Raw genomic sequence first — 23488 nt, forward strand, 5'->3', positions numbered from 1 at the left:
GAAAAGGTTATTATTGCATTGGAAACTGAAAGTGACACTCATTTTGAAATAAATTTTTTGCCTAAAACGACACTCATTTTGAAACGGAGGAAGTATTTTTTTTTTGGAAAGAAAGATGAAAATAGGGTATTGTTTTTTTAAAGGAATAAAATTAGAGTATTTTTTTTAGGGAATAAAATTAGAGTATTGTTGGCAGAAATAGTTTATTATAGCAATAATTAATCATGTAACCAAAAAAATAATCCTTCTTCAAAAACAAAAAAACAAACAAAAAAATCCTCTTACAGTTACAGTAACCTCAATACTCTTTCTCTCTTCCTTTTTAATCTCTATCCTTTTCTCTCTATCTGACACACCTCTTTCTCTCCCCCCTCCTAATTTCTATATACTTCTCTCTCACACACACCCCTCTCCTGTCAATTTTTAATATTGTTTGCTTTGACTATATAAGTGCATTGAAACCATAGTTCAACTAGCAATTGCTTTGATTTTAATTTTGCAAATGATATCATGTCTTCCTCTCAACCTCATCGATCCATTCCAACAGAAGATAGGGTTAGCTCTCTTCCAGATTCAATTATATCTCACATTCTCTCTTTTCTCCCAACCAAAGACTCCGTGGCCACTAGCGTCCTCTCAAAGCGGTGGAATCCATTGTGGCTCTCAGTTCTCGACCTCAACTTCGATGCTCAAACCTTCAAAGACTACGTTACCTTTCGCATTGCCGTATACTCAATCATTGTATCACGAGACAACATGCTGCCAATACGATCATTCCGCCTCAAATTTGGCAAAGAATATGACATCAACGACATTAACCGGTTTATTAATGCAGCTATACAAAGAGGGATTGAAAATCTAAACATTGAAATGTCGGAGAAGGTTAAGGGATTAACCGGTATCATTTTCAGTTGCAAGACACTCATTGTTCTCAAATTGAAAAACCTAGTTGTGAAAGATGATAATTGTCAAGTAGATCTTCCTATACTCAAAGTTCTCTGTTTGGATAATATGGTGTTCAATGGTAAACCATATTTTGAAAAGATTCTCTTAGGCTGTCCCATTCTAGAGGAATTGCAAATACCGAATGCCGCGTTTTATTTGAGGAAGCTTAATCCAGAAACACCCAATTTGGTGAGAACAAGCATTCCTCAATATATTTGTGCCCACTTCTTTACTAGGGTAGAGATGATGCGTCTAAAAAAGGTATGAACTACGCTGGATTTGTACTGTTTTGTCTATGTAAATCTTAAAACCAATTCGGTATGGTTTCTAATCTTTTGTTTGCAATTTTAAGAGTAACAAGTGTGTGCTAGGACTGCTTCAACTTACTCCCAATCTACAACATCTTACCATTCATCAGGTATTGCATATGTTTAGGATAATTTAATGATTTTATTTTTTAACTCAACTTATACATATATTTGTTATAATTTACTTGAATTATTTACAGCAGATGGAAAGTGGAATGCACGTGGACGATTGGCAGGACCCGGAAATTGTTCCGAAATGTCTTTCATCTCAGATGAAAACTTGCTTGTTTACAGGTTGCAGAGGCAGAAAGTGTGAGCTTCAATTTGTAGAGTATGTTATGCAAAATTCAAAAGTGTTACGTAGCATGACAATTCGCAGTGCCTCTTCCATAACTTTAAATGAAAAGCATGAAATGTTACGGAAATTATCTGTGTGCCCAAGGGGCTGTAAACTTATATTTGATTGATGAGGACTAGAATATATTTATAATTCCAAGTTTTATATGTTAGATTCTACATATAAAATTTGATGGTGTTTGAAAGACATGAACTCTGACTCTTTGATGGTGTTTCGATTATATATTGGCTTTTATGTAATTAAAATCCATTCTATCTCCTTTCATTTTTCTTCTCTTACTGGTTGTTTTTATTTTAGTTATCTCAATCACATCATTTTTTGCCAATTGGTTATTTCAATCAAATACTGATATCCGTGTCTTTTTTCAAGTTCGACATTGGTGCATTTTCTCTCTTCCACATTAAGGTATATGATGCATGTACACGACTTGCCTAAAGAATGAACATGTAGTTTTATACTGGAAAATAAACTTTTAAACTTTTTTAAAATATCTTTTGGCTATGACAAGAAAATGCCCTGTGTCCATTGTGGACCATGTTTGAGAACCGTAGAATTAAGAAGTCTCACTGGATTCTAAAATGCAATGTTCACACTAGAGCATAAAAACTTAAAGGTTTGGAATGTAAAGAATGGTGGTAGGAAGAGAAGAAAGGAGTTTGTTTCTTGACAGATCAATGTTTGAGAAGAATGAACTTGAAGGTTTCATTCCTACGTGCATTTGGACTGTCTGGATTGGTGTGAGCTTGCAGCAGAATTTTGGATTCAATATAGTAAGGAAGAATCCCGTCGTAATGGTGGTCATTGGTGTGGCTTCTTGTTTGATCACAGAGTGCGAGGAATCCCGTCGTCTCCATATTTGTTTGATCTCAAATGGTCAACTTAATTTTTTATTTTTTTATTAACAATGAAAGCCAAAAAAAAACCATAATTTATTAAATGAACTATGAACATCTACATAAAATATAAAATAAATAATTCCTAGTGGTGTATAATATTTTTTGGTTACAATGCTAAGAAAAAAACAAGAAAAAAGACGACAACAGAAGAAAAAAAGCAACAGAGCTAATCTCTCAAAAAGAAGGTTCCAGCTGCATCACTCCGCAACAAAGAGAGAAGATCTGACGGAGGGGAGACTTGATGAAGAAGCTCAAGATTAGAGGAAACACCGAATTTAGCCATGAAATTTGCACATTGGTTCCCTTCACGAAGGGTATGGATAACCGAGACATTTCCTTGCTCAATTAAATATTTTATATCTTGAATCAAAACTGCATAAACATGATATTTCAAGGAGAGGTCTTTGATGATGTTAATGCCATGAAGGGAGCCAGAATAGCAAACTAGCTCAGTGCTACCATGAAGGTAAATAATGTTTATATTAAATATTATTTTCAACACATATTATTGATTAAACTAAATTGTTAATCAAAAAAGTTTTTGCATTAATAGGGTTGAGTATAACGGAAGGATGTAAACTCTCACAGACTAACGAATCAATGTTCTAACTCTGACTGGGGGCGATGTTCATATTTAGTGTTTGACATGCCTTTATTTTCGACCACCATGTAGCCACGGGGATGGTGATGCGATCAGCCTCCACGGTTGCGTCATCACCAAACTCCTTCGGGGGTCTATTTCTCCAGGTGGCGTCGCCATCCTCGGTGGTGGTACGTTCTTGTTCTTAGACCTCCATCACTATCCTTCGCGTCGGGGACTGTTGATTTGCTGAAAAACATGTTTGTGTGTGTGTTTCACCACAAAACGTGAGTTATTGAAAATCCGGCTAGGATATGTTCTCTCAGTTTCGATCTGGATATGGTCTCTTAAAACCACCGTCGGAGCCGCCTCGGTGGTCAGTTTCTAGGTTCACAACCTATCGCCACTTTCCTACTGGTGGAGGTGGTTCTGGTTCTGTCCGAGTTTGTCCTTGTTCACTGTTATTGGGTTCCAAATCCTTCATCTTTGGACTGAAATATGATGCTCGAAAGGGCTTTGTGGTGGATTGGGGGACTTGTTTCCGTGTTGACGAACAGTTTCATCTCCCACTGTTTTGATTTGGAGGAACATGTATGATTTGGAGTTGAACGCTCCGATACTATTGCAATTCAATGTGTGTTGTGGTTTGTGTACCGACGTCGTGTTCTATTTCAGATGGTTTGACTTGAAACGGCAATTGTAGATTTCTGTTGTTTTGCAGGAAGTTGATAGATTTTGAATCGCTTCTCTGTTGGCAGACGATTCATACGCCGATTTAGTTTCTTCATTCTCTATGTTTAATTTGGACCGTAGGACTCGAAAGGGTCGTTTAGCTTGCTGTCAAATTTGCTGCAGGAAGTTGATGGTACAAGGACTCGCTTTCGTGTTGACGGACGACCCTATCACAACACTGAACACCTTTGATTAGTTTTAGGATTAATTAGAGGATGGTATTTTTTATTTTTAATTTTCATTATCCATTATTCAAACTTAAGTTTAATGTTAGAGGGCATCACTGAAAAAAGAAACAGGAATTGTTAACACCTTAGAGCTTGAGAGGGACTCGTTTGTTTTCTCTGTACATAACATTTACAATATGGATGACAAAATTGAATTGGAGGTTGTTTAAATTTTCCTTAATAAATCTTCCACGATATCATTAATCATATCCTCTTCCATTCCTTTTTCGAGTATATGGCTTATTTGAGGATGTGATTCGGCGATATGGCGTTAGCCAGCATTGTCGTTTTAATAACAAAAGTGAAATCATAATTATTTTTCGATTTTTTTTTTTTTGAAAGAATAATTATTTTTTGAAACAAAGTCCTAATCTTCTCTATTTCAAAAACACATTTGGCCATCCCCGTGAGTTTAGTTCAGTTGGTAGGGATATTGCATATTATTTGCAGGGGCCGGGGTTCGAACCCTGGACACCCCACTTCTCCACAATTAAATTGTGTGAGCTCTAGCCACTAGACTATTGACCAAAAAAAAACACATTTGGCCTAATGCTTTGTCGATTATTTTTCATCTGTACTCCTCTATTCACTATTGTTTTTTAGATAGATAAAATGACAATAATCATAAAAAAATTACACACACAAGTGAAGCTTTTGAGGTATTAATTTTTATTTAAAGAAAAGATATAGATTTGGTTTTTAGTGTAAAATAAAAATATGGAGTATATAATATGGAATATCCTTTCAAAAAAAAAAGATTAATATTTTTTTAAAAACTAAAAAGATGAATATATTTGCATCAAAACCCTAGTTCATAGCAATTGCTTTGATCTTAATTTTGCAATTGTGATCATGTCTTCCTCTCAACCTCATCGATCCATTCCAACAGAAGATAGGGTTAGCTCTCTTCCAGATTCAATTATATCTCACATTCTCTCTTTTCTTCCAACCAAACACTCCGTCGCCACTAGCGTCCTCTCGAAACGGTGGAATCCATTATGGCTCTCGGTTCTCGATCTCAACTTTGATGCCCAAACCTTCAAAGACTACATCACCTTTCGCCATGCCATATACTCGGTCATTGTATCACGAGACAACACGCTGCCAATACGATCATTTCGCCTCAAATTTGGCATAGAATATGACATCAACGACGCCAACCGTTTTATTAATGCAGCTATACAAAGAGGAATTGAAAAGCTAGACATTGACATGTTCGAGAAGTTTAATGGATTAACCAGTCGCATTTTTAGTTGCAAGACACTCACTGTTCTCAAGTTGAAAAACCTATCTGTGAAAGACGACAATTGTAATGTAGATCTTCCTATACTCAAAGTTCTCTGTTTGGATAATATGTTGTTCAATGGTAAACCAGATATTGACAAGATTCTCTTAGGCTGCCCCATTCTAGAGGAATTGCAAACAAGTCTTGCTGCATTATATTTAAAGAAGCTTACTCCAGAAACGCCCAATTTGGCGATAACAAGTATTCCTGAAAGTCAATATATTCATGAATACTTCCTACCTAGGGTAGAGAATATGCGTTTAAAACTGGTATGAAATACGTTTTATATGTAATGTTTCGTCTATACAGAAATTGGGTATGGTTTCTAATGTTTTATCTGTGATTCATGCAGAAACTTCACATGTACTTACTAGTCCCCAATTTTGACAGTTTAATTCAATTGGAGCTATTTTTCTTTAATTTAAAAGGTAAAAGTTGGGATAAGAAGTGGAAGTGGATGCTAGCAGTGCTTCAACATAGTCCCAAGCTTCAACATCTTACCATTCATGAGGTATTACATATGTTTAGGATAATTTGATGATTTATTTTGTTAAGTCAACCTCTATTATCGATGTATCTTTGTTTTAATTCACTTGATTGTTTACAGGACATCGAAAATGGAATTTATGAGGACAATTGGAAGGACCCAGATATTGCTCCGGAATGCATTTCATCTCAGCTAAGAACTTGCTTGTTTACAGGCTGCAGAGGCAGAAAGTCTGAGCTTCAATTTGCAGAGTATCTTATGAAAAATTCAAAAGTGTTACGTACCATGACAATTCACAGTGCCTATTCCTTAAATTTAAATGCAAAGCACGAAATGTTACGGAAATTATCTGTGTGCCCAAGGGGCTGTGAACTTATATTTGATTGATGAGGACTAGAATATATTTATACGTCCAAGTTCATACATATCTAGCTTTTATGTTAGATTTTACCTCATTAAAGACATGAACTCTTCCTCATTTTGTTCTCTACCTCGGATAGAATTTCAATTATATATTGGCTTTTATATAATTAAAATCCATTCTAACTCCTCTCAACTTTTATTTTCCTTTTCATACTGGTTGTTTTTATTTAAGTTATCTCAATCACTATCGCTTTTTGGCAATTGGTTATTTCAATCAACGACTGATATTCATGTTTTTTTCTCCAGTTCGACATTGGTGCATTTTTTCTCTTCCACATTAAGGTATATGATGCATGTACATGGCTGGCCTAAAGAATGAACATGTAGTTTTATACTGGAAAATAAACTTTTTTTAAATATATTTTGGCTGGGGCAAGAAAATGCCCTGTGTCCATTGTGGACCATGTTTGAGAACCGTAGAATTAAGAAGTCTCACTGGATTCTAATAGGCAATGTTCACACTAGAGCATGAAAACTTGAAGGTTTGGAATGTAAAGAATGGTGGAAGGGAGAGAAGAATGGAGTATGTTTCTTGACAGATCAATTTTTTATTTTTATTTTTATCAAAGCAATAAAAGGAGAGGCCTGAACCAATGCAACAGAGATACATAGAGTAAAACGTATAAAAAGAGAAACTGTAGCTATCCCAAGATAGGAAAGGACCTAATGAAACAGGTATCAAAGACAACCATTGTACAGAAAACTAGTCAAATTATGACCATGTTTGGCCAAACAACAACTAAAAGACTGCCCTCTCTATGAAAATTTGAACAAAAGTAAAGACATTCTCAGATATTCTATTGCAATTGGACCAACTATTCTGCATCTGCCAAGGCGGCTTTGGAGGTACCCTTTTGGGCACGGGTCCTCATTAGAAGGGCTCACTTTGTACCCCTGCTTCTTCTTCTTTCTCTCTGTCTTAGTGCTCTCAGACAGACTTGGATAGTCTTCCAGCTCAAGCCTCTTGTCATGGTTGAGAGTGTCCTCCATCACCTCTTCTACTTCTTCTATCTCATCCCCCCAAAATTTGGAAAGAATCAATGAAAGAAAGTGATGTGGAAGAAGGAATGTCATCTGGAATTCCACAAGTGAGACTATTGTTAGCCAATTCTAACTTTTGTAGCTTCACAAGCTTTCCAAGAACAACATGAACTGTCCTGGAAAGAAAATTTGTTCTGAATACTAAGACGAACAACAAACACATTGGTAGTCTTGATGGAATTGTACCAGAGGCATTGTTGAAAAGTATCAATGTATCGAGATTTCCTTGGCTGCAAAGAGTTTCTTTAATCTCTAGAGAGTAAGTTGGATGGTCCCATAGCTCAAATTATTCCACGGTGAGTTTTAGGCAGGCAGTTTATTCCATAGCTCAATAACATCTAGTCGAGGCATCTATAAGGAAGTGAAACTTCCAAGGTCCTCAGGAAGTGGTCCTGTGAACTCATTGCTATGCATTTAAGGTTGTAAGTCTCCTTGATTTTCCAAGCCCTAATGGAAAGTTGCCAATAGTGAAATTCTGGCTTGCATAAAAAATGTTCAGTGTGGTGATATTTTCCATGGATTTTGGCAATGGTGATGAAAAAGCGTTGCAACACAAGCTAAGAGAAGTTAGAATGTGTTTCTATATCATAACACTTAGATTCTTGTGAGAGAGATCAAACTTCTTTACATTTCCAGCTGTGTTGCATTTGATTCTAGTCCAGTTACAATGAGCTGAATCACTTCCTAATGCCAATTTTCAATCATGAAGATTGAAGAGTGTTGAAAGGATCAACAAGACCTGCTTTTATACAAAGCAATGCTGATACTTCATCATTTGATATTCTAATCCCATATACTGTACAAAGACTATTGGTTCTGCCATATAAGCTGTACATGTGTCTAAATTTTTAGAGAATCCCGAGATCCATCAAAAAATTTGTCTCATAATAATCCTCCACATCATGCTAAACCAGTGGAGTTCTTCACTACGCCATCAGTATTTAGACAATACCAACCTGGACTTGGAGCCTGTTAGATGTTTTTGGGTATGGAAATAAGGCAGTTATATATTGTTTTAACTAGGACAGTTATAGTTATGTGTGGCAGTTATGTATTTGTGTTATAAATAGGGAAGTTATGAGACTATCAAGAAAGCAGTGAAACTATGACCATTTGAAGCTCTAATGAAATGCGTAATGTACTTGTACTTTTTTCTGTTTCTTGACCCTTAACAATTTGAGTGATGCTAGTTGTTTTGGCTGCAATAATTTGGTTTCTGATTTTTGTCAAGAACATACTTTTGTACTAGAAATTTGAAACATCTAGCATCTGCTATAAAATGATCTTGGTTGTTTCAATGTAGAATAGAATTACTCCATAGTCTTGTAATGAAAAACTTATACAGACTCTTGGATGATTTTGATACCCTCCTAAAACACAATTCAGAACAAACTTTAAGTTACTAAACAACTTTTTACTAGAAAATAATAAACAAATCATTTTAAAACAAATGGTAAAAACACAATAATGTAGTACTGTCTATATGTTGCATACAAAACTGAGTTATGCAGTCAAAGTTGTATCCCTGCATCTTTATTGAATTCATTCCAAATTAGATCTCTATCTTACATTATTTCCAAGTCTTAACTCCAATAAACACTTCTATAACAACTTAATTTTTTTTGTTACGAACAGTGAAAGCCTCTCTATCAGGACAGAGATTTTCTCCACTTATGAGGAGTCCTACTTTTGACCACAGTACTAGTTTTCATGTCCATAGGTGTTTGCCTTCCAAACCCAAATTCAGTTTCAGCTTCATCTTGTTCAACATTCTCCGTCTCTCCGATGCTTTTAATAAAAGCAAGTTTCTTCCATTTGAAGAAACTTTTCTTCTTCTCAGCCATCTTGTCCATCTGTGCTTGCATGACATTGCACTGACTTTGCAGCCTGTAAACGTCTTCCTTCAGTTTTTTTATCTCCATTTGTTGTGTGTTCATTTCCCGCTTAGAAAGACACCGTGCCTGTGGGTCCAACACACCACCGTATCCACTTGGACTCCTCAAGCTACTGAAAGAAGCACTCCAATCAACGTAACGGTTGAGTTTCGTTTGTTCGGAGAAGAGAACTTGAATAACAGCTCTCACAGGCAACCGTTCGTTTTGAGCTGCATGAAGTGAGGCTTCTGGTGTGAGTTTCCTGCTATCAATCAACCTACACAGACTTTTTCTTTCTTGCTTCGACACGCTTGGATGTGCCTATTGCAAAAATAAATAAGTAGACAGTGTCACATTATAGATGAGATACAGACTGAATAAATAGATTTAGATTGCATGCTGTTGGAATTCCATTCAGTCAAGACATCGGTAATTATTGGATCAAGATCAGATGGTCCATATTTTAAGCTCGGTAGAGCAATGTTGATTGCAACTAGCTCCTCCAACCTTAATGGTATGTTACTTGAATTTAGAAGAAAATTAATGTGCTTTTTGGAAACAAGTAATAAATATACATATCTATAAGGAAGGAAGTTCCAAGCTTTGACATCTATATTAGATAGAGTTTTCATATACTCAAGCAATCATTAATTATGATCCATTTCAGTAAAACAGGCACATCATATTTTGCATGCATCAGTATATATGTGGACAAGAGAAAAGCCATGTAGAGAAATGTTGATTGCAACTAGCTATTGGTCCATGTCCTATCTAGATTTGGAATTTTGTGGTCACACTGTAGTGAATCTCAACCTTTAGATGAAAAACAAACAATTTGTATTTTGAGATATACTTGTAAAGTCAATTTTGGTGAAGTCGGGATAAGAAATGTCCGATCTTTGTCAATCCGACGAACGATATCTCTTGATTGCGTGACTACGGGAAATTTGAGTCCTACAAACGCATATATGTGAGTCTCATGCCGGTGAACACACATGAAACAATTCATATTTTGAGATATGTTATGAAGTCAATTTGTTGAAGTTAGAATAAGAAATGTCCGATCTTCGTCAATCTAACGGTCAAAATTTATTTATTGTGTGACTTTCTAACTAGAAGGAATCCAACAAACGTATATCAGAGAGTCTCATGCTGGTGACCAATCACCACACAAGAAACATTTTATAGGATATCAAGAATTACTCCTCCTCTTAATACTTATTTCTTTCTTAGTCATTAAAAAATAAATTAAGAGTATGTATAAAAAAATTCCCTTAAGTCGTCAAACTAGTCCACTGAAATTGACACCGGGAAGAATTGAACCTGAGATCTTTAGAAAGAATTAACTCAACTAATGAAAAAGATAAAAAAGAAAACATACTTTAAGATAAGTGTCAATGGCTCTATATAAACCATCATCAGTAGCTCTTGCATGGTTAGGAAGAGCACCAGCAAGTGCAACAAACTGAGACAAACTCAAATTAGCATCCAAACCAGCTTCAGCAAGGTAACAATCAACCAACTTAGCAACTTTAACCAAAGCAGCACCAGTTTTAACTCCATCATGATCCAAATTCAAAAACCTCTTAACCAACCTAATAACAAGCTCAACATCCAAAAGGGTCCCACAAGTATGACTGAAAGAAGGTATCATGAGTTCTTTTAATGAAGCTTGATCTAACTGCCATGAAATTCGATTCTCAAGATCGGTTCGATAAGTAGACTCAACAAGAACCATGTTAGCTGTTTTAAGAAGGCGAAGGAGGAAGTTGCATGGAATGGAATCTTTGTCTGGTGGAAGAACACTGACTAAGGTTTCAACAAAGAACCTTTTCTTCATCCATGATGTTGTTACACTTTCAGGTGAATTCGCATTTGCATTTGAATTTGAATTTGAAGTTTCAAGGTCAGGGAGCCATTTGGAAGCATAGTTAGTGATGATGGAACCGATTAAATCGGAACGAACACCTTTTTGTTTGATGTTTGAAAGGGTCTTAATGAAGCAATCCATGTCAAGGATGCATGCATCTTCGAACCGGCAACAATATTCCAAAGTTACTTGTTGGTTTGGACTTGTTTCTGGTTCTTTGTAACATTGTTTCTTCATTTTGGTGAGTATAGTGCAGTGCAGGGGAAATTCTGTGCTATGCCTATACTACATAATATAATCCTGCTTATATAACATTTTCATATGATGTATGAATAATTGAATATGATATGTTTGTTCTTTTTCATTTTAATATATTTTACATATTTAACTACTGGCCAAAAGATAGTTTGAAAAAAAATGAAATAAGAAACAGAAAAAATAAAATTGTAAAATCTGATTAGTAAAAATGAAATATAAAAGGGTTAATTAAGTTTTTGGTCCCTATAAACATCTGCAGTTTTGTTTTTAGTCCTTATAAAAACAAATCACACTTTTTAGTCCCTACAAAATTTTCCGTTAGTGTTTTTAGTCCTTCTTAAATTAAAATTTGTTTAATTATGCTTAAACTTCTAAATTTTTGAAAGATTTTTTACATACATGTTCATAACATCGTAAGACACTCTTTTATAAAAAAAATTAGTTTTTTAACATGTAATGAATTAAATATCAATTTTTCTAAAAGCCAAAATTTCAAGATTATATTAATGAAAATTTGGACCTAATAATAAAATTTTGAGTTACTTTTTTGCGGAGGAACTTTGTATAATGTTTTAAATAAGTATGTAAAAAATATGTTAAAACTTTAAAAGTTTAAGCACAATTAAGCAAATTTTAATTTTACAAGGACTAAAAGTATGTGTTGGTCCCTGTTAAATTAAAATTTGTTTAAGGGTTAATTAAGTTTTTGGTCCCTATAAATATCTGCAGTTTTGTTTTTAGTCCTTATAAAAACAAATCACACTTTTTAGTCCCTACAAAATTTTCCGTTAGTGTTTTTAGTCCCTCTTAAATTAAAATTTGTTTAATTATGCTTAAACTTCTAAATTTTTGAAAGATTTTTTACATACATGTTCATAACATCGTAAGACACTCTTTTATAAAAAAATTTAGTTTTTTAACATGTAATGAATTAAATATCAATTTTTCTAAAAGCCAAAATTTCAAGATTATATTAATGAAAATTTGGACCTAATAATAAAATTTTGAGTTACTTTTTTGCGGAGGAACTTTGTATAATGTTTTAAATAAGTATGTAAAAAATATGTTAAAACTTTAAAAGTTTAAGCACAATTAAGCAAATTTTAATTTTACAAGGACTAAAAGTATGTGTTGGTCCCTGTTAAATTAAAATTTGTTTAATTATACTTAAACTTTTGTATTTTTAAATGATTGTTAACAGACATGTTAAGAACATTACAATAATCTCTTTTATAAAAAATTAGAATTTTTTAACATGTAATGAATTAAATATAATTTTCTTAAAACGCCAAAAATTCAAGATAAAACTAACGAAAATTTGGACCTCAAACTAAAATTTTGAACTAACTTATTGCAGCGGAACGTTTTATAATGTTTTAAACAAATATGTAAAAAATCATTAAAAAATTTAAAATTTTAAGCATAATTAAACAAATTTTAATTTAACAGGGACTAAAAACACTAATGGAAAATTTTGTAGGGACTAAAAAGTGTAATTTATTTTGATAGGGACTAAAAACAAAACTGCTGATATTTATAGGGACCAAAAACTTAATTAACCCAATATATAAAGGTAATTGTAAAAAAGATGCATGAATATTGTTATTATGTGTATGGTCAGCAGTTTCCATCACAAAGCTGCTAAATAATAAATTGTTTTGTTATGTGGAAAACACATAGAGATTTGGCTCTCTATTTTCAACTTTCAATATCCATTATTCAAATTTACTAACTTAAGTTTAAGTATCAAATATTTTATAGTAGAAGGTCAGCGTAGTGTAGGATAAAAAATAGGGTTAAATATGTTTTTGGTCCCTATAAATATACCAACTTTTCGTTTTAGTCCCTCTAAAATTTTCCTTCAACTTTTAGTCCCTAAAAAATTTTCCATCTTCACTTTTGGTCCCTCTTTTAAAGTAAACTCATATGTAGAATACATATTTTTGAATAAAATTTTGCAGAAAAATTCATAATATTATAAGAATCTCTCCCAAAAAAAATTAGAATTTTTTAACAAAACATGAATTTAATATGAATTTTTATATTTTTGACGGTTAAAAATTCATAATTAATATATGTTTTGTTAAAAAATTTTAATTTTTTGGGGGATTTTTTTTACAATATTCTACACATTTCTGCACAATTTCATTAAAAAATACAAAATTTAACTTAAAAATAGGGACCAAAAGTAATGATTGAAAATTTTATAGGGACTAAGAGTTGAAGAAAATTTTTAGAGGGACTAAAACGAAAAGTTGGTATATTTATAGGGACCAAACACATATTTAACCCTAAAAAATATATAGATCCTATAGTCTATCAATACTTAGAAATAAATTACTTTATAAATTTCATTTTTTTAGCCTTCTAGGCGAGAATTAAGGAAAAAGATGTCAACAAAAGAAATAGGACCACCTATGATGATACAGACCAAATTGTTCATATCCTTAGGATGCAGCATTGATAAACAAAAACAAAAACTGTAACAACTTCAAACTTGTGAAAGGAACTAGTTTGTTTTCTATATGTATATTGTCTATTGCGTGAAGGATTTGGTATTGTTGTATTTACCATATCAAGGAATCCAATATGGCTGATAAAAAAAGAATTGAAGCTTGTTTGGTTTGTCCTTGATAATGCCACACCTACACTATATGGTTTGGTTTAGTTTAATTGAATTTATCTACTGATATAAACATCGTAAGACTGTTTGAAAAAATTTGTAAAAACGACTTATGACATGTCCATAAACTATTTTCAGCTTATCTCCATAAGTTGTTCATGATAATTTGTGAAAACAGTTTGACTATATTTTATATGGTGGGACCCCTTTCTGAATCCTGCGTATGCAAGAGCTTTAGCGCACCTGGTAGCTTTTTTATATAGAAATAACTTATACATAAGCAATTATATATGCGCTTATGCAATAGTAAACATTTAATTAAGTTGTTTATCCAATGTAGTCCTTTATATCAGAAGTAGAGAAATCGCACTAGTTTTGGCAATCGACACTTGCCACAAAATGATGGAAACTGGAAGGAGGTGAAGGGATGGAAACATGAGATGGTCCTCCTTCACCTACATGTAAATGCCAAAATTTATTTATGATTTGCATCCCAACAAGCCACACATATGCTCGTGAACCCCATTTTCATTTGTTGCTTTCGAAGAAAAAACTTGTATCTCTAAGTTTAATGGGTCCACTTCAATTTTATTTATTTTTGTTGGATTTAGCCTTAGCCAAATACTTAGTAGATAACTGTAAATATTTTTGGTAACGTTTGTTGAACCTTAATGTTTGTCCTTATTTGGTGAGTTCCGAAGATCAACTCACCTAAACTTTTGAATATCAAAGGGAACTGAATTGCATTGCAACACAAGAATGATGATCTGTTTTGGTAATTCGGATGGGAAAATTGTTCTTTAGGCGCAAGTGGTTTGCTCTCAGGCACCTTGAACAAGAAACCTCTTATAGGCTCCCACCATTTTAGATAAACCTTATTCGAAATTTATGGACCTCTTATAGGCATTTCATTTCATTAAACCCTGAAAGGAAACACAAAAAACAATCCTATAAAGTAAACCTTATTCGAAATTTATGATTTCATAAATGATTTCTTTTTTATAACCATAACCATTGATTGTTTTTATTCATATATATCATTACATATATATTGTTTTTCTCATAATTTATTTATTTTATTATTTATTATTCTTTAATGTTGTGATCCGTAAGGCCTAACAACTGTCAATATCAACATTGTTAGATTGGATTTTTTTGTGGTGTCCTGGGTTTGAATCCAGAATCTTTCACTCAGTGTCCGAGTTTATGGGATTGGTAGTGCTTGTTGTTTCGGTTAAAAAATAATAACTCACAGTAGCCATTCAACAAAAATTACAAAGTTTATTCTTTAATTTTATTTTTTTAATGAAATGAGAATAAACTCATTTATATATGGTCCATGGAGACTAAAAAAATTGATTATAACATGACTTGAAAAAAGTGAAAAGTAAACTTATTCTATAGCCAGATAATTTACCTACAACAAATTGTTAAACCAGACACTTCTTTCATGGGTGAAGCTTATTCTTTCTATCTAGCAATCCTATCTATAGAATTGCAATCTAAAATTAATTATTGTGAGGAGTTCAAGATTCAGATGGACTAATGAAGGAGTCACCTGCTTCTGTATATAAAGGTGCAACAGAACCATCTTCATCTTCATTCTCAGTCAACACTGGTACCTTAACAGCAGTTTCTCTTTCCAACTCTTTCTCGAGTTCTTCTTCGCGACGCAATGCGGTAAACTGAGTGTCAAGTGACTTGGCTGCTGCTAACCATGCAAGAACAATCACCAAAAGCACACCTCCCAAGTATGGAGTTGAATTAGCTAGTGAACCAAAAGTTAGGATCATGAACTGCTGAATTAGAGCACCACCAGATTTTCCTAATGGGTTGCATACAACATCAATGGCTGCCTTCCCTTTGACCTACAGCAAGAAATTTTAACACATTTATTATAACAAGTCAATATCATACCTATAAAGTTGTATAATTTTGGAGTATTAAGGCCTTGTTTGGTTAAACATCTTAATTAAGCGTTTAGAGCATACACACTTATCAGATAACTGTTAATGTATAAGCTATTTTCATAAGCTATTCTAGAGAGATTGCGGAAATAAGCTGAGAACAATTTATGGACATGTCATAAGTTTTTTTTGTAAGCTCTCCAAAACGGCCTTACAGGTTTACAGCAGTAGTTCAGGAGATGTAACAAATGAATGGATTATATTAATATCAGAGTGAGAGAAGTAAACCTTGACTATTAGAAAATAAAGTTAATCATACTAAGATGTGACCTTTACATAACTTTTAATCTTTATTCATGTATGATAAAGTTTCATTGGAAATTTCATGTTATAAATATTATATGATAATAAAGTTGAAGAGAAGAGTTCAAACCTTGGTATCCTCATCCAAGGGTATGTAGGCCATTTCTTTGCACGGATCAAATAAACTGTACTTGGCACTCTTGCTGAATATGTTTTGCAAGGCACCAACATATACAGCAGCTAGCAATGGAGTCAATCCAAACTTTCCAATAACGGGTGCGAGTGGATCGCCGAATAATATGAGAGAAAAGAAACCAACTCCAGTCATAAGCAGGACGGTAGGTGTGATCGTCGCAGCAACTCCCCATCCATATTTGTTGAATATAAATTGGCTTACAAGCATCATCGTGAAGGTAGCGATTCCAGTTGCGGTTGAGAAATCGCCCATAAAAGACGAGTACTCATTCGGGCTAGGAAACTGCACAATTTCCAGAGGTGTGTATGAGGGAGAAAAATAGCACAACAAATAGACAATAAGAAAACCAAAACTGAAACAAGTGATATATTACCTGAGCTTTGAGCTTTGATTTCCATGTAACTTCAACAAGATTAATGCTTATTCCATATGCAACCACTAATGTGGCAAGATCCCTTATATATCTTGAAGACATCAAGAACTTCAAGCTCTCCATTGTTCCCATTTTCGGCTTCTCCTGAAAGAATCCATAACGATGTAAAATATAAATCACTTCAAATATTATTGAAAAGTACATGGTTTTTTCAAAATTTTGGATTTTATGGTATATTAAAAAGTAAAACAAGGATATCAAATAGCTAGGACAATGTCATACGACACAAATACATGAGCCAATCATGCTATTGAAATAAAAACTATGGTGCAAGTTAGCACGAAAGGCAAAGTGTCCCTTCAGGGACAGATCCTGTATGCTTTCCATTAGCTGTTCAGTACTACATCCATACTCCGTAAAGTACCTATTTTGTGCTAGCTTTCTAGTCTTCGATTTCGGTTAAGCAGTGGGGTTTGACCATTTGGGTATCGTTTAGCTGGCTAAGTTGTCGGCTGTCATTGGCAGAGGGTCCGTAGTACCCCAAACAACTGGAGTGGTCCAGTAGCTGGGAAGGGGCCTAGAAGTGCCAACTACTACACCACACTACACTCGGCTCTACACATTTACAGAGCTAACCCCTGTCCAGTCCCTGGCAGAGTGAAGGGAGCTTCCATCCTATCCGATAAAATTGGAATGATATAGAGAAGGAAAAATTATAAATAAAAAAAACTTAGTAATGCTATATTGTTACTTTGCTTTCAGTTATCTAAGCAACTCAATTAGTAGACTCCATAATGAGACAAAAATGTAAGCAGTGGAAACAGTACAATGAGCAACTATATGGACAATGGTGTATCTGTCTTCGAAAATAATACCTTTTTCTTCTGGCTACGAGCGGGAAGAGGAACGTAATTGTTCACCCACCAATAAAGGAAACAGATAACAAGTCCCATACCGACAACAATGCTCATCATTGCTTTTAGGGAGATGGCCCAACCATCAACTCCAGGACCTAAAGTTTCCCTCAGACTAGAAAAGTATTTGACTGTCCGACCGGAGAATACAAGGGCAACATTGGCTCCAAGTCCAAACAGTGGATAGAATCGCTTTGCCTCATCAACGGTGGTTATCTGCACCAAAAAGTATATATTAGTATTCTCATTTTTCCTTCACAAACAATAAGAACTTCATGATGAGCTAGTTCGGGTAAAAGCCTGAACAACTACTTATGGAAACATTGCAATGAATTTTGTAAATAGTAGTTTCTCATATAAGTTTAGAATTATGTTGTACTCTCTTGTCCAATTCCTTGATAAACAACTTGAAACTTATAAGAAGTTTTTATTAAGTAAAGAACAATAAACTTATTTTAATAGAGAAGTTCTAGTTAACTATTCAAAATTGGGCCAACATCATATTCCTCTTTCTAATAGTTTGCATCATGAAAGGTTCTGAATTAAGTATGCAACATCTTAACCAGCCGTCACATGATAGCATGTATCTTATCCACTTAAGTATTACTTGATGAAAAAAAAAATAAACTTTCTGAATTAAGTAATATCATTAATCAATTGATTAGACAAAAGATTACAAATGAGGGATCATTTACACAATGAATAACTCCCAATATCCCTTTAACAAACTTAACAACAACAAACTATAACAGAAATAAAACTAACTAAACTAACTAATGAATGATAAGAAGAAAAGGTTATCAACAAACTACTTATCTAATATTAAGATTTAATCCATATTATTGCAAGTAGAACACAAGAGTCTAACGTTCATGAATCCAATTTAGATATAGCAATAAAATAGAACAAACTCATCAAAAGGTGAACATGTTTAGGATAATATTAAGATGACATGTTTAGTTTAGTACACCAGAAAAAATTTATCATATGTCATACTATAACAGAACAGAACAGAACAGAACAGAACTAATTGAAAACTGAACTAACAACAACAAAGTATCAAAGCTAAAACAATGAAATTACCTGATTGGCAAGCCCCCAAAACAGAACAGAAATCACAACACTCCCCCACAATTCAGCCATGACATAAAATAAACAGAAACTCCAAATTCTCATAATTGCAAGCGGACCAAGAAACCGCGGTCCAAGGATACTAAGAAGGTTATCAGCAAATGCTTGAGGGTGAATATAGTTGCTAAGAGGATACAAAACAAACCCAAAAGCCCCAAAAAAAGCAATAAAAGGAACAATAACAGAATAAAAAAGAGCCTGTTTTGACAAAACATTAGATAACTTTGTGTACAACAACATAAAACCAATAGCCATAGGAAGATTCACCCATGTTTTCAAAAAAGGTATAATCTCAGCACTACTTCCTCTAGCAGTCACAACAAGAACATCTTTTGTATCTCTTAGAATTGTGTAATTGAACAAGATACAAAAAAACATCATCCCAAGTGGTATAATCTTCTTGAGTGTGATAACTTTAACACCTAAAAACTTTTGTTTCTCAGTTTCTGATTCCTCAAAAACTGCTTCACCATCACCAACACCAGCAGAAGCTGCTTCAACTTTGCATATGAACAAATTTTTGTCTTTTTTATCAAAGACATTAGCTTTTAAGGTAGAACTATTGAGATTAACCAACCCATTATTAGTTAGAGAAAACCCACCAATGATTTTGGGATTTGGTGAGAAAAATCTGTGCTTTAAGCCATTTGATGGGTTTAAAAACCTGGTTTTGGGGTTTGTGGGAAGAGAGAGAAACCCTTTTGATTGAAGAACAGCTTCCATGTTTCTATGAAGAGTTCAACAAAACATGAGTAATGAGGGATAGAAAAGATGGGTGGAGATTGAAGATTTGAGTTGATAGATTCTATATTCTAAAAGGATGAAAAGTGTGAGATACAAATATCTTTGCTTTTATATGCTCAAGAATCTTCCAAAACCTTTGAAGAGTTAAGGTGGACAACAAAAAATAAATTTGAAACTTAAAACTTTGTGAAATTGTGAATTTTGTGAGGTTGAAGTTTCAACAATAAGGAGAAGAGAATTTGTGCTAAAAAAATTGTTTCAGTTGATAAATAGTTGACTCATAGTATTCAATAAATGTGTGAGTTCAACTCTCTACACGGACATATGTATGATAGATGGTTTGTAAATATCTCTTTCAGTGTCTTCTGACTTGTGAATTTTTGATTCTGATGAGAATTTGAGGGTGGTTTATTATTTAAATTTTTAAAAATTGTGTAGTTATAACTTTAACATGTGTTTGATTTATATTTTTAAGAAAAAAAAATTTATAGTTTCTTTAAACAATGTTCTTAATGCACTAGTAAGCAATATTCTCAATTTTTTATTATAAAAATAGGAGTGTTTGTGTATGTGATGAATTGTGCAAAGATATGGAAAGTGAAAGGGAATAAAAGTGCAAGGCAAATAGGATACAAAATCTATACAGAAGAAAGAAAATGTTAAATTCCTAAAATATCCTCACTTGCCCAATGACTAAATAACACGCTTGCATAAAATGTTGTGTCTTTGACATGTGTAAAAAACATTTATTCAGAGTTGGAATTAGGAAAAAATGAAGAATTTGGAATTAACGATGTGGGATATCAGTCAATGTTGATCAGAAACTTTGAATGAAAATCAAATGTCCATTGATTTATCTAAATTAGCAAGATCTTCAACTTTTACTTCTTCAAGAAAAAAAAGATCTTCAACTTTTACACTTAAACTATGTTACTCTCTTAGTCCCTCAATACTTGACCTATTTGGAAAAAAAATTGTCCCACAATACTTGACTTTCTCATATTTTTATACAGAATTTGACAAATTTACCCCTTATAAATACTTTTTGTGGTCTCCATGTAAAAGTTTGTAGTGGAACAAAGAAAGTAATCATTACTTAAAAGTGAAAGTTTAAAAATAATAAGGGCAAAATTCAGTAAAAATATCATTATCTTTCTTTTATCTTTACACTTTTTTTAATCTGTGTGAAATGATCAAGTAGGTCAAGTATTGATGGACAGACGAAGTAGTTGTGAACTTTTTCCCTTCCGCTAACCCCAGTTCAAATAATGCACTAACCCCTCAAATTGGTTGGACGTTCGACTATTAGCTAATCATTTTTAGGTGTTAATATGAGTTAAAAAACCTAAGACAATTTGAGCCATATCTATGATTGTATAGTTTGCAAGGCAAGGAGTATTTTGTGTGTAAGATACACAAGTTATTTTCAATTTGTTTTATTTGACTTATCTTTTTCTTCATTTTCTTAGGCCAAAAAAATATTAAAAAAAATCTTAGACTAAATGAGAAATACTACATTTTGTTAACATTTTTGGATGTTGATAAGTAATTTGGCATGTACTGTGTAGTTTCTTCTAATTTGTTCACCTTGCTCCTGCTTGTTGGTATTCCCTTTGAACATGAAATTTTGTGTTACTTTTCTTGGAACGTGACTGCTTCCAACTAAGTTACATGTTGCTTTTATATTCTTCTTTTCTTTCTATTAACGATCAACTCAAATAAAATCAATGTTTGACTATGATGGAAGTACTCCTAGGGAGCGTGTAAAAACTAAATCAATAACGTAATGAATTCCAACATCAAATAAAAACCTTTATTTGTTCGTCGTCATATCAAACGAGTCTGGATCTGCTCCGGTGATAAATATGTATAGTTGCTCGTTTATATCTAACATGCACTAAAAATAATTCATTTCCGGGTCTTTTTTTTGTGGTGGTCGGGGTTTGCATATATTATGCATTGTCCTCACCCAACTGACCTAAGCTCACGAGGAAAACATTGAAGGTGAGAAAAACACAAGAAGGGGGTTGAATTGTGTTTTGAAAAATTCTTCGTTTCTCCTAAAACTGAACACACTTGATCAGAAGCTAAGTGAGACAGCTTATGAAGTGGTAATCAGAATTTAAATGCAGCGGAATAAAACAGAGAGAGAGAAGAAGAACGACACAAAACAATTATACTGGTTCCTTCCACAATCCGGAAGTAGTTCAGTCCCCCTTGCACTTCCAAGGAGATTTCACTAAGAGTAATATCTGATTACAATTGCTCAAACACACAAGCAAGAGACTTCCTTTGCTCAAGCACACAAGCAATAGACTTCCTTTGCTCAAGAACACAAGCAAGAGACTTCCCTGCTCAAGCACAACTGCAAGAGACTTCTAACTAAACAAAATTACACAGAAAATTGTTTAAGGTTGAACATTTGATATACAATCAGAGGTGCTCACAATACAAATCAGATACAGACTCAATGACTTAAGAATTTCCAAGATATGACTTTGAGACACAGAAATTCTAAGTGAATGCGGAACAATTTCAGCAGAGGTTTGGCACTTGTAAAAATGTTGTGAGTCTTTCGTTCAGCGTTCTAGCATTTACGTTCTTGTATTACCAATTCTCTAAGTCTTCACTCCTTTATATAGAGGTGTGAAAGAGACGTTGTGAAATTGCCAGCACATCAAAGAGTCGTTGTTGAAGCTTGATCTTTCACCAATGATCTTTTGCCTGATTTGGTTGTTGTCCTATGAAGAACCAATTTGAAATCCATTCCTTATCCAAAGGAACATCTATGCAGGCGAAGCCGTATTCTGGAGCTGTTTTCTTGTCTTGTAGTGTGGACACAAAACAGAGTAGTGGAGAAGGTGGTTGTACAGTTCATACAAAAGTACAATGTCAACGCTTTCGTCCAAAATTGCAAGCACATGCCTTCAAACACCTTTGAAATGACCGTTGCAATGTTTCACTAATTTTCTGCAATGTTTTCGAATCCAATAGACAGCTTTTGCAGTGTTGATTCTTCAATCTTTGAATTTTTGCAAATCCAGTTGATCTTCAGCTTCTGGTGAAATGACTTCTGATGAGGCAGCTTCTGATGTTGTAGCTTCTGATGATGACGTGATACTTCAGGACTTCCAGTCTTCAGGAGCACTAGTCTTCAGAGCGTTTTTCTTCAGGAGCGCTATTCTCTCTTCAGAAGCAGCTGGACTCCACGAGCGCTTTCCATCTTCAGGAGCGTATTGCCTTCAGAAGCGTCTAAGCTTCATTTTCTTGATATCACTTGCTCTTTATTTGCTCATTCAGAACCAATAAATGATGTAACTTTTTAAATATGATCCTGTACACTTGAACAAATATTAGCTAGTCCAATTTACAACTTTTAATACCTTGTTATCATCAAAACTCTCTAAGGTTCATTGTTAAACACATTTTGTTCCAACAAACATGACCGGGTCTACAAAATCATTAAACTCAACCGAAATAGCTATTTTTTATTTGAAAAAGAATATTTTCAATACAATAGCAATTTACCGATTTTAAAATCTTTTATTACTAATTAAAAATCATCTTTTTTTTTTGTCAAGTAAGTGGCTAGAGTTTTTGTCAAAAAAAAAACAAGAAAAAAAGTAAGTGGTTAAAGCTCACACAATTTAATTGTGGAGAAGTGAGTGTCGGGGTTCGAACCCTGGCCCCTACATATACGAGCTAAGCTCATGGGCATTAAAAATCTTTTTTTTTTTTGTCAGGTAGCCCAGTGGCTAGAATTCACCTTATAAGGTAAATAAGTGGAGTGTCCGAGGTTCAAACCCCGGCCCCTGCATATAATAATGAATTGTCCTACCAATTGAGCTAAGCTCACGTGACATTAAAAATCATCTTTTATTAAAAGTATTCGCAAAACATCTTTGGCCATTTGCCATTTGATACTGTTAGGATAATTTTTATGTGATATCATTTTTTTTTCAAATTTACTTGTCTGTTGTAAATCAACAACTTCGACTCCTTTTTTATTTCAA

General features: G+C 33.7%; 4 protein-coding genes across 5 annotated transcripts; 2 read left to right on the forward strand and 2 right to left on the reverse strand.

Annotated features, from left to right (window-relative positions):
• The first annotated feature begins 460 nt into the window (after positions 1 to 460).
• LOC146951408 (F-box/FBD/LRR-repeat protein At4g26340-like) lies at positions 461 to 1833 on the forward strand. Of its 2 annotated transcripts, none has more exons than XM_085741601.1 (3): positions 461 to 1206; positions 1298 to 1363; positions 1454 to 1833. In XM_085741601.1, the coding sequence occupies exons 1-3, from the start codon at positions 511 to 513 to the stop codon at positions 1718 to 1720; spliced, it is 1029 nt and encodes a 342-aa protein (XP_085597727.1). In that variant the 5' UTR covers positions 461 to 510; the 3' UTR covers positions 1721 to 1833. The 2 variants fall into 2 exon arrangements, with proteins under 2 accessions (XP_085597727.1, XP_085597728.1); XM_085741602.1 differs by having other exon boundaries at positions 463 to 1206; positions 1457 to 1833.
• Positions 1834 to 4898: 3065 nt separating this feature from the next.
• LOC146951409 (F-box/FBD/LRR-repeat protein At4g26340-like) lies at positions 4899 to 6234 on the forward strand. Its single transcript, XM_085748735.1, has 3 exons — positions 4899 to 5600; positions 5684 to 5842; positions 5939 to 6234. The coding sequence occupies exons 1-3, from the start codon at positions 4899 to 4901 to the stop codon at positions 6203 to 6205; spliced, it is 1128 nt and encodes a 375-aa protein (XP_085604861.1). The 3' UTR covers positions 6206 to 6234.
• A 2547-nt stretch (positions 6235 to 8781) lies between these two features.
• LOC146951410 (Phototropic-responsive NPH3 family protein) lies at positions 8782 to 11356 on the reverse strand. The gene is made up of 2 exons (XM_085747368.1): positions 10538 to 11356; positions 8782 to 9477 (listed from the first exon to the last, which is right to left on the reverse strand). Exons 1-2 carry the CDS (start codon positions 11261 to 11263, stop codon positions 8932 to 8934), a joined length of 1272 nt encoding a protein of 423 aa, XP_085603494.1. The 5' UTR covers positions 11264 to 11356; the 3' UTR covers positions 8782 to 8931.
• A 3812-nt stretch (positions 11357 to 15168) lies between these two features.
• Positions 15169 to 19553, reverse strand: LOC146951411 (ADP,ATP carrier protein 1, chloroplastic-like). Its single transcript, XM_085747369.1, has 5 exons — positions 18684 to 19553; positions 17562 to 17816; positions 16687 to 16830; positions 16248 to 16595; positions 15169 to 15775 (listed from the first exon to the last, which is right to left on the reverse strand). The coding sequence occupies exons 1-5, from the start codon at positions 19452 to 19454 to the stop codon at positions 15434 to 15436; spliced, it is 1860 nt and encodes a 619-aa protein (XP_085603495.1). The 5' UTR covers positions 19455 to 19553; the 3' UTR covers positions 15169 to 15433.
• Positions 19554 to 23488: the final 3935 nt, after the last annotated feature.

Source organism: Medicago sativa, chromosome 2 (genome assembly GCF_051527215.1).
Source record: "Medicago sativa cultivar Bolivia chromosome 2, Bolivia_mono, whole genome shotgun sequence".
In the NCBI taxonomy this organism is placed as follows: domain Eukaryota; kingdom Viridiplantae; phylum Streptophyta; class Magnoliopsida; order Fabales; family Fabaceae; genus Medicago; species Medicago sativa.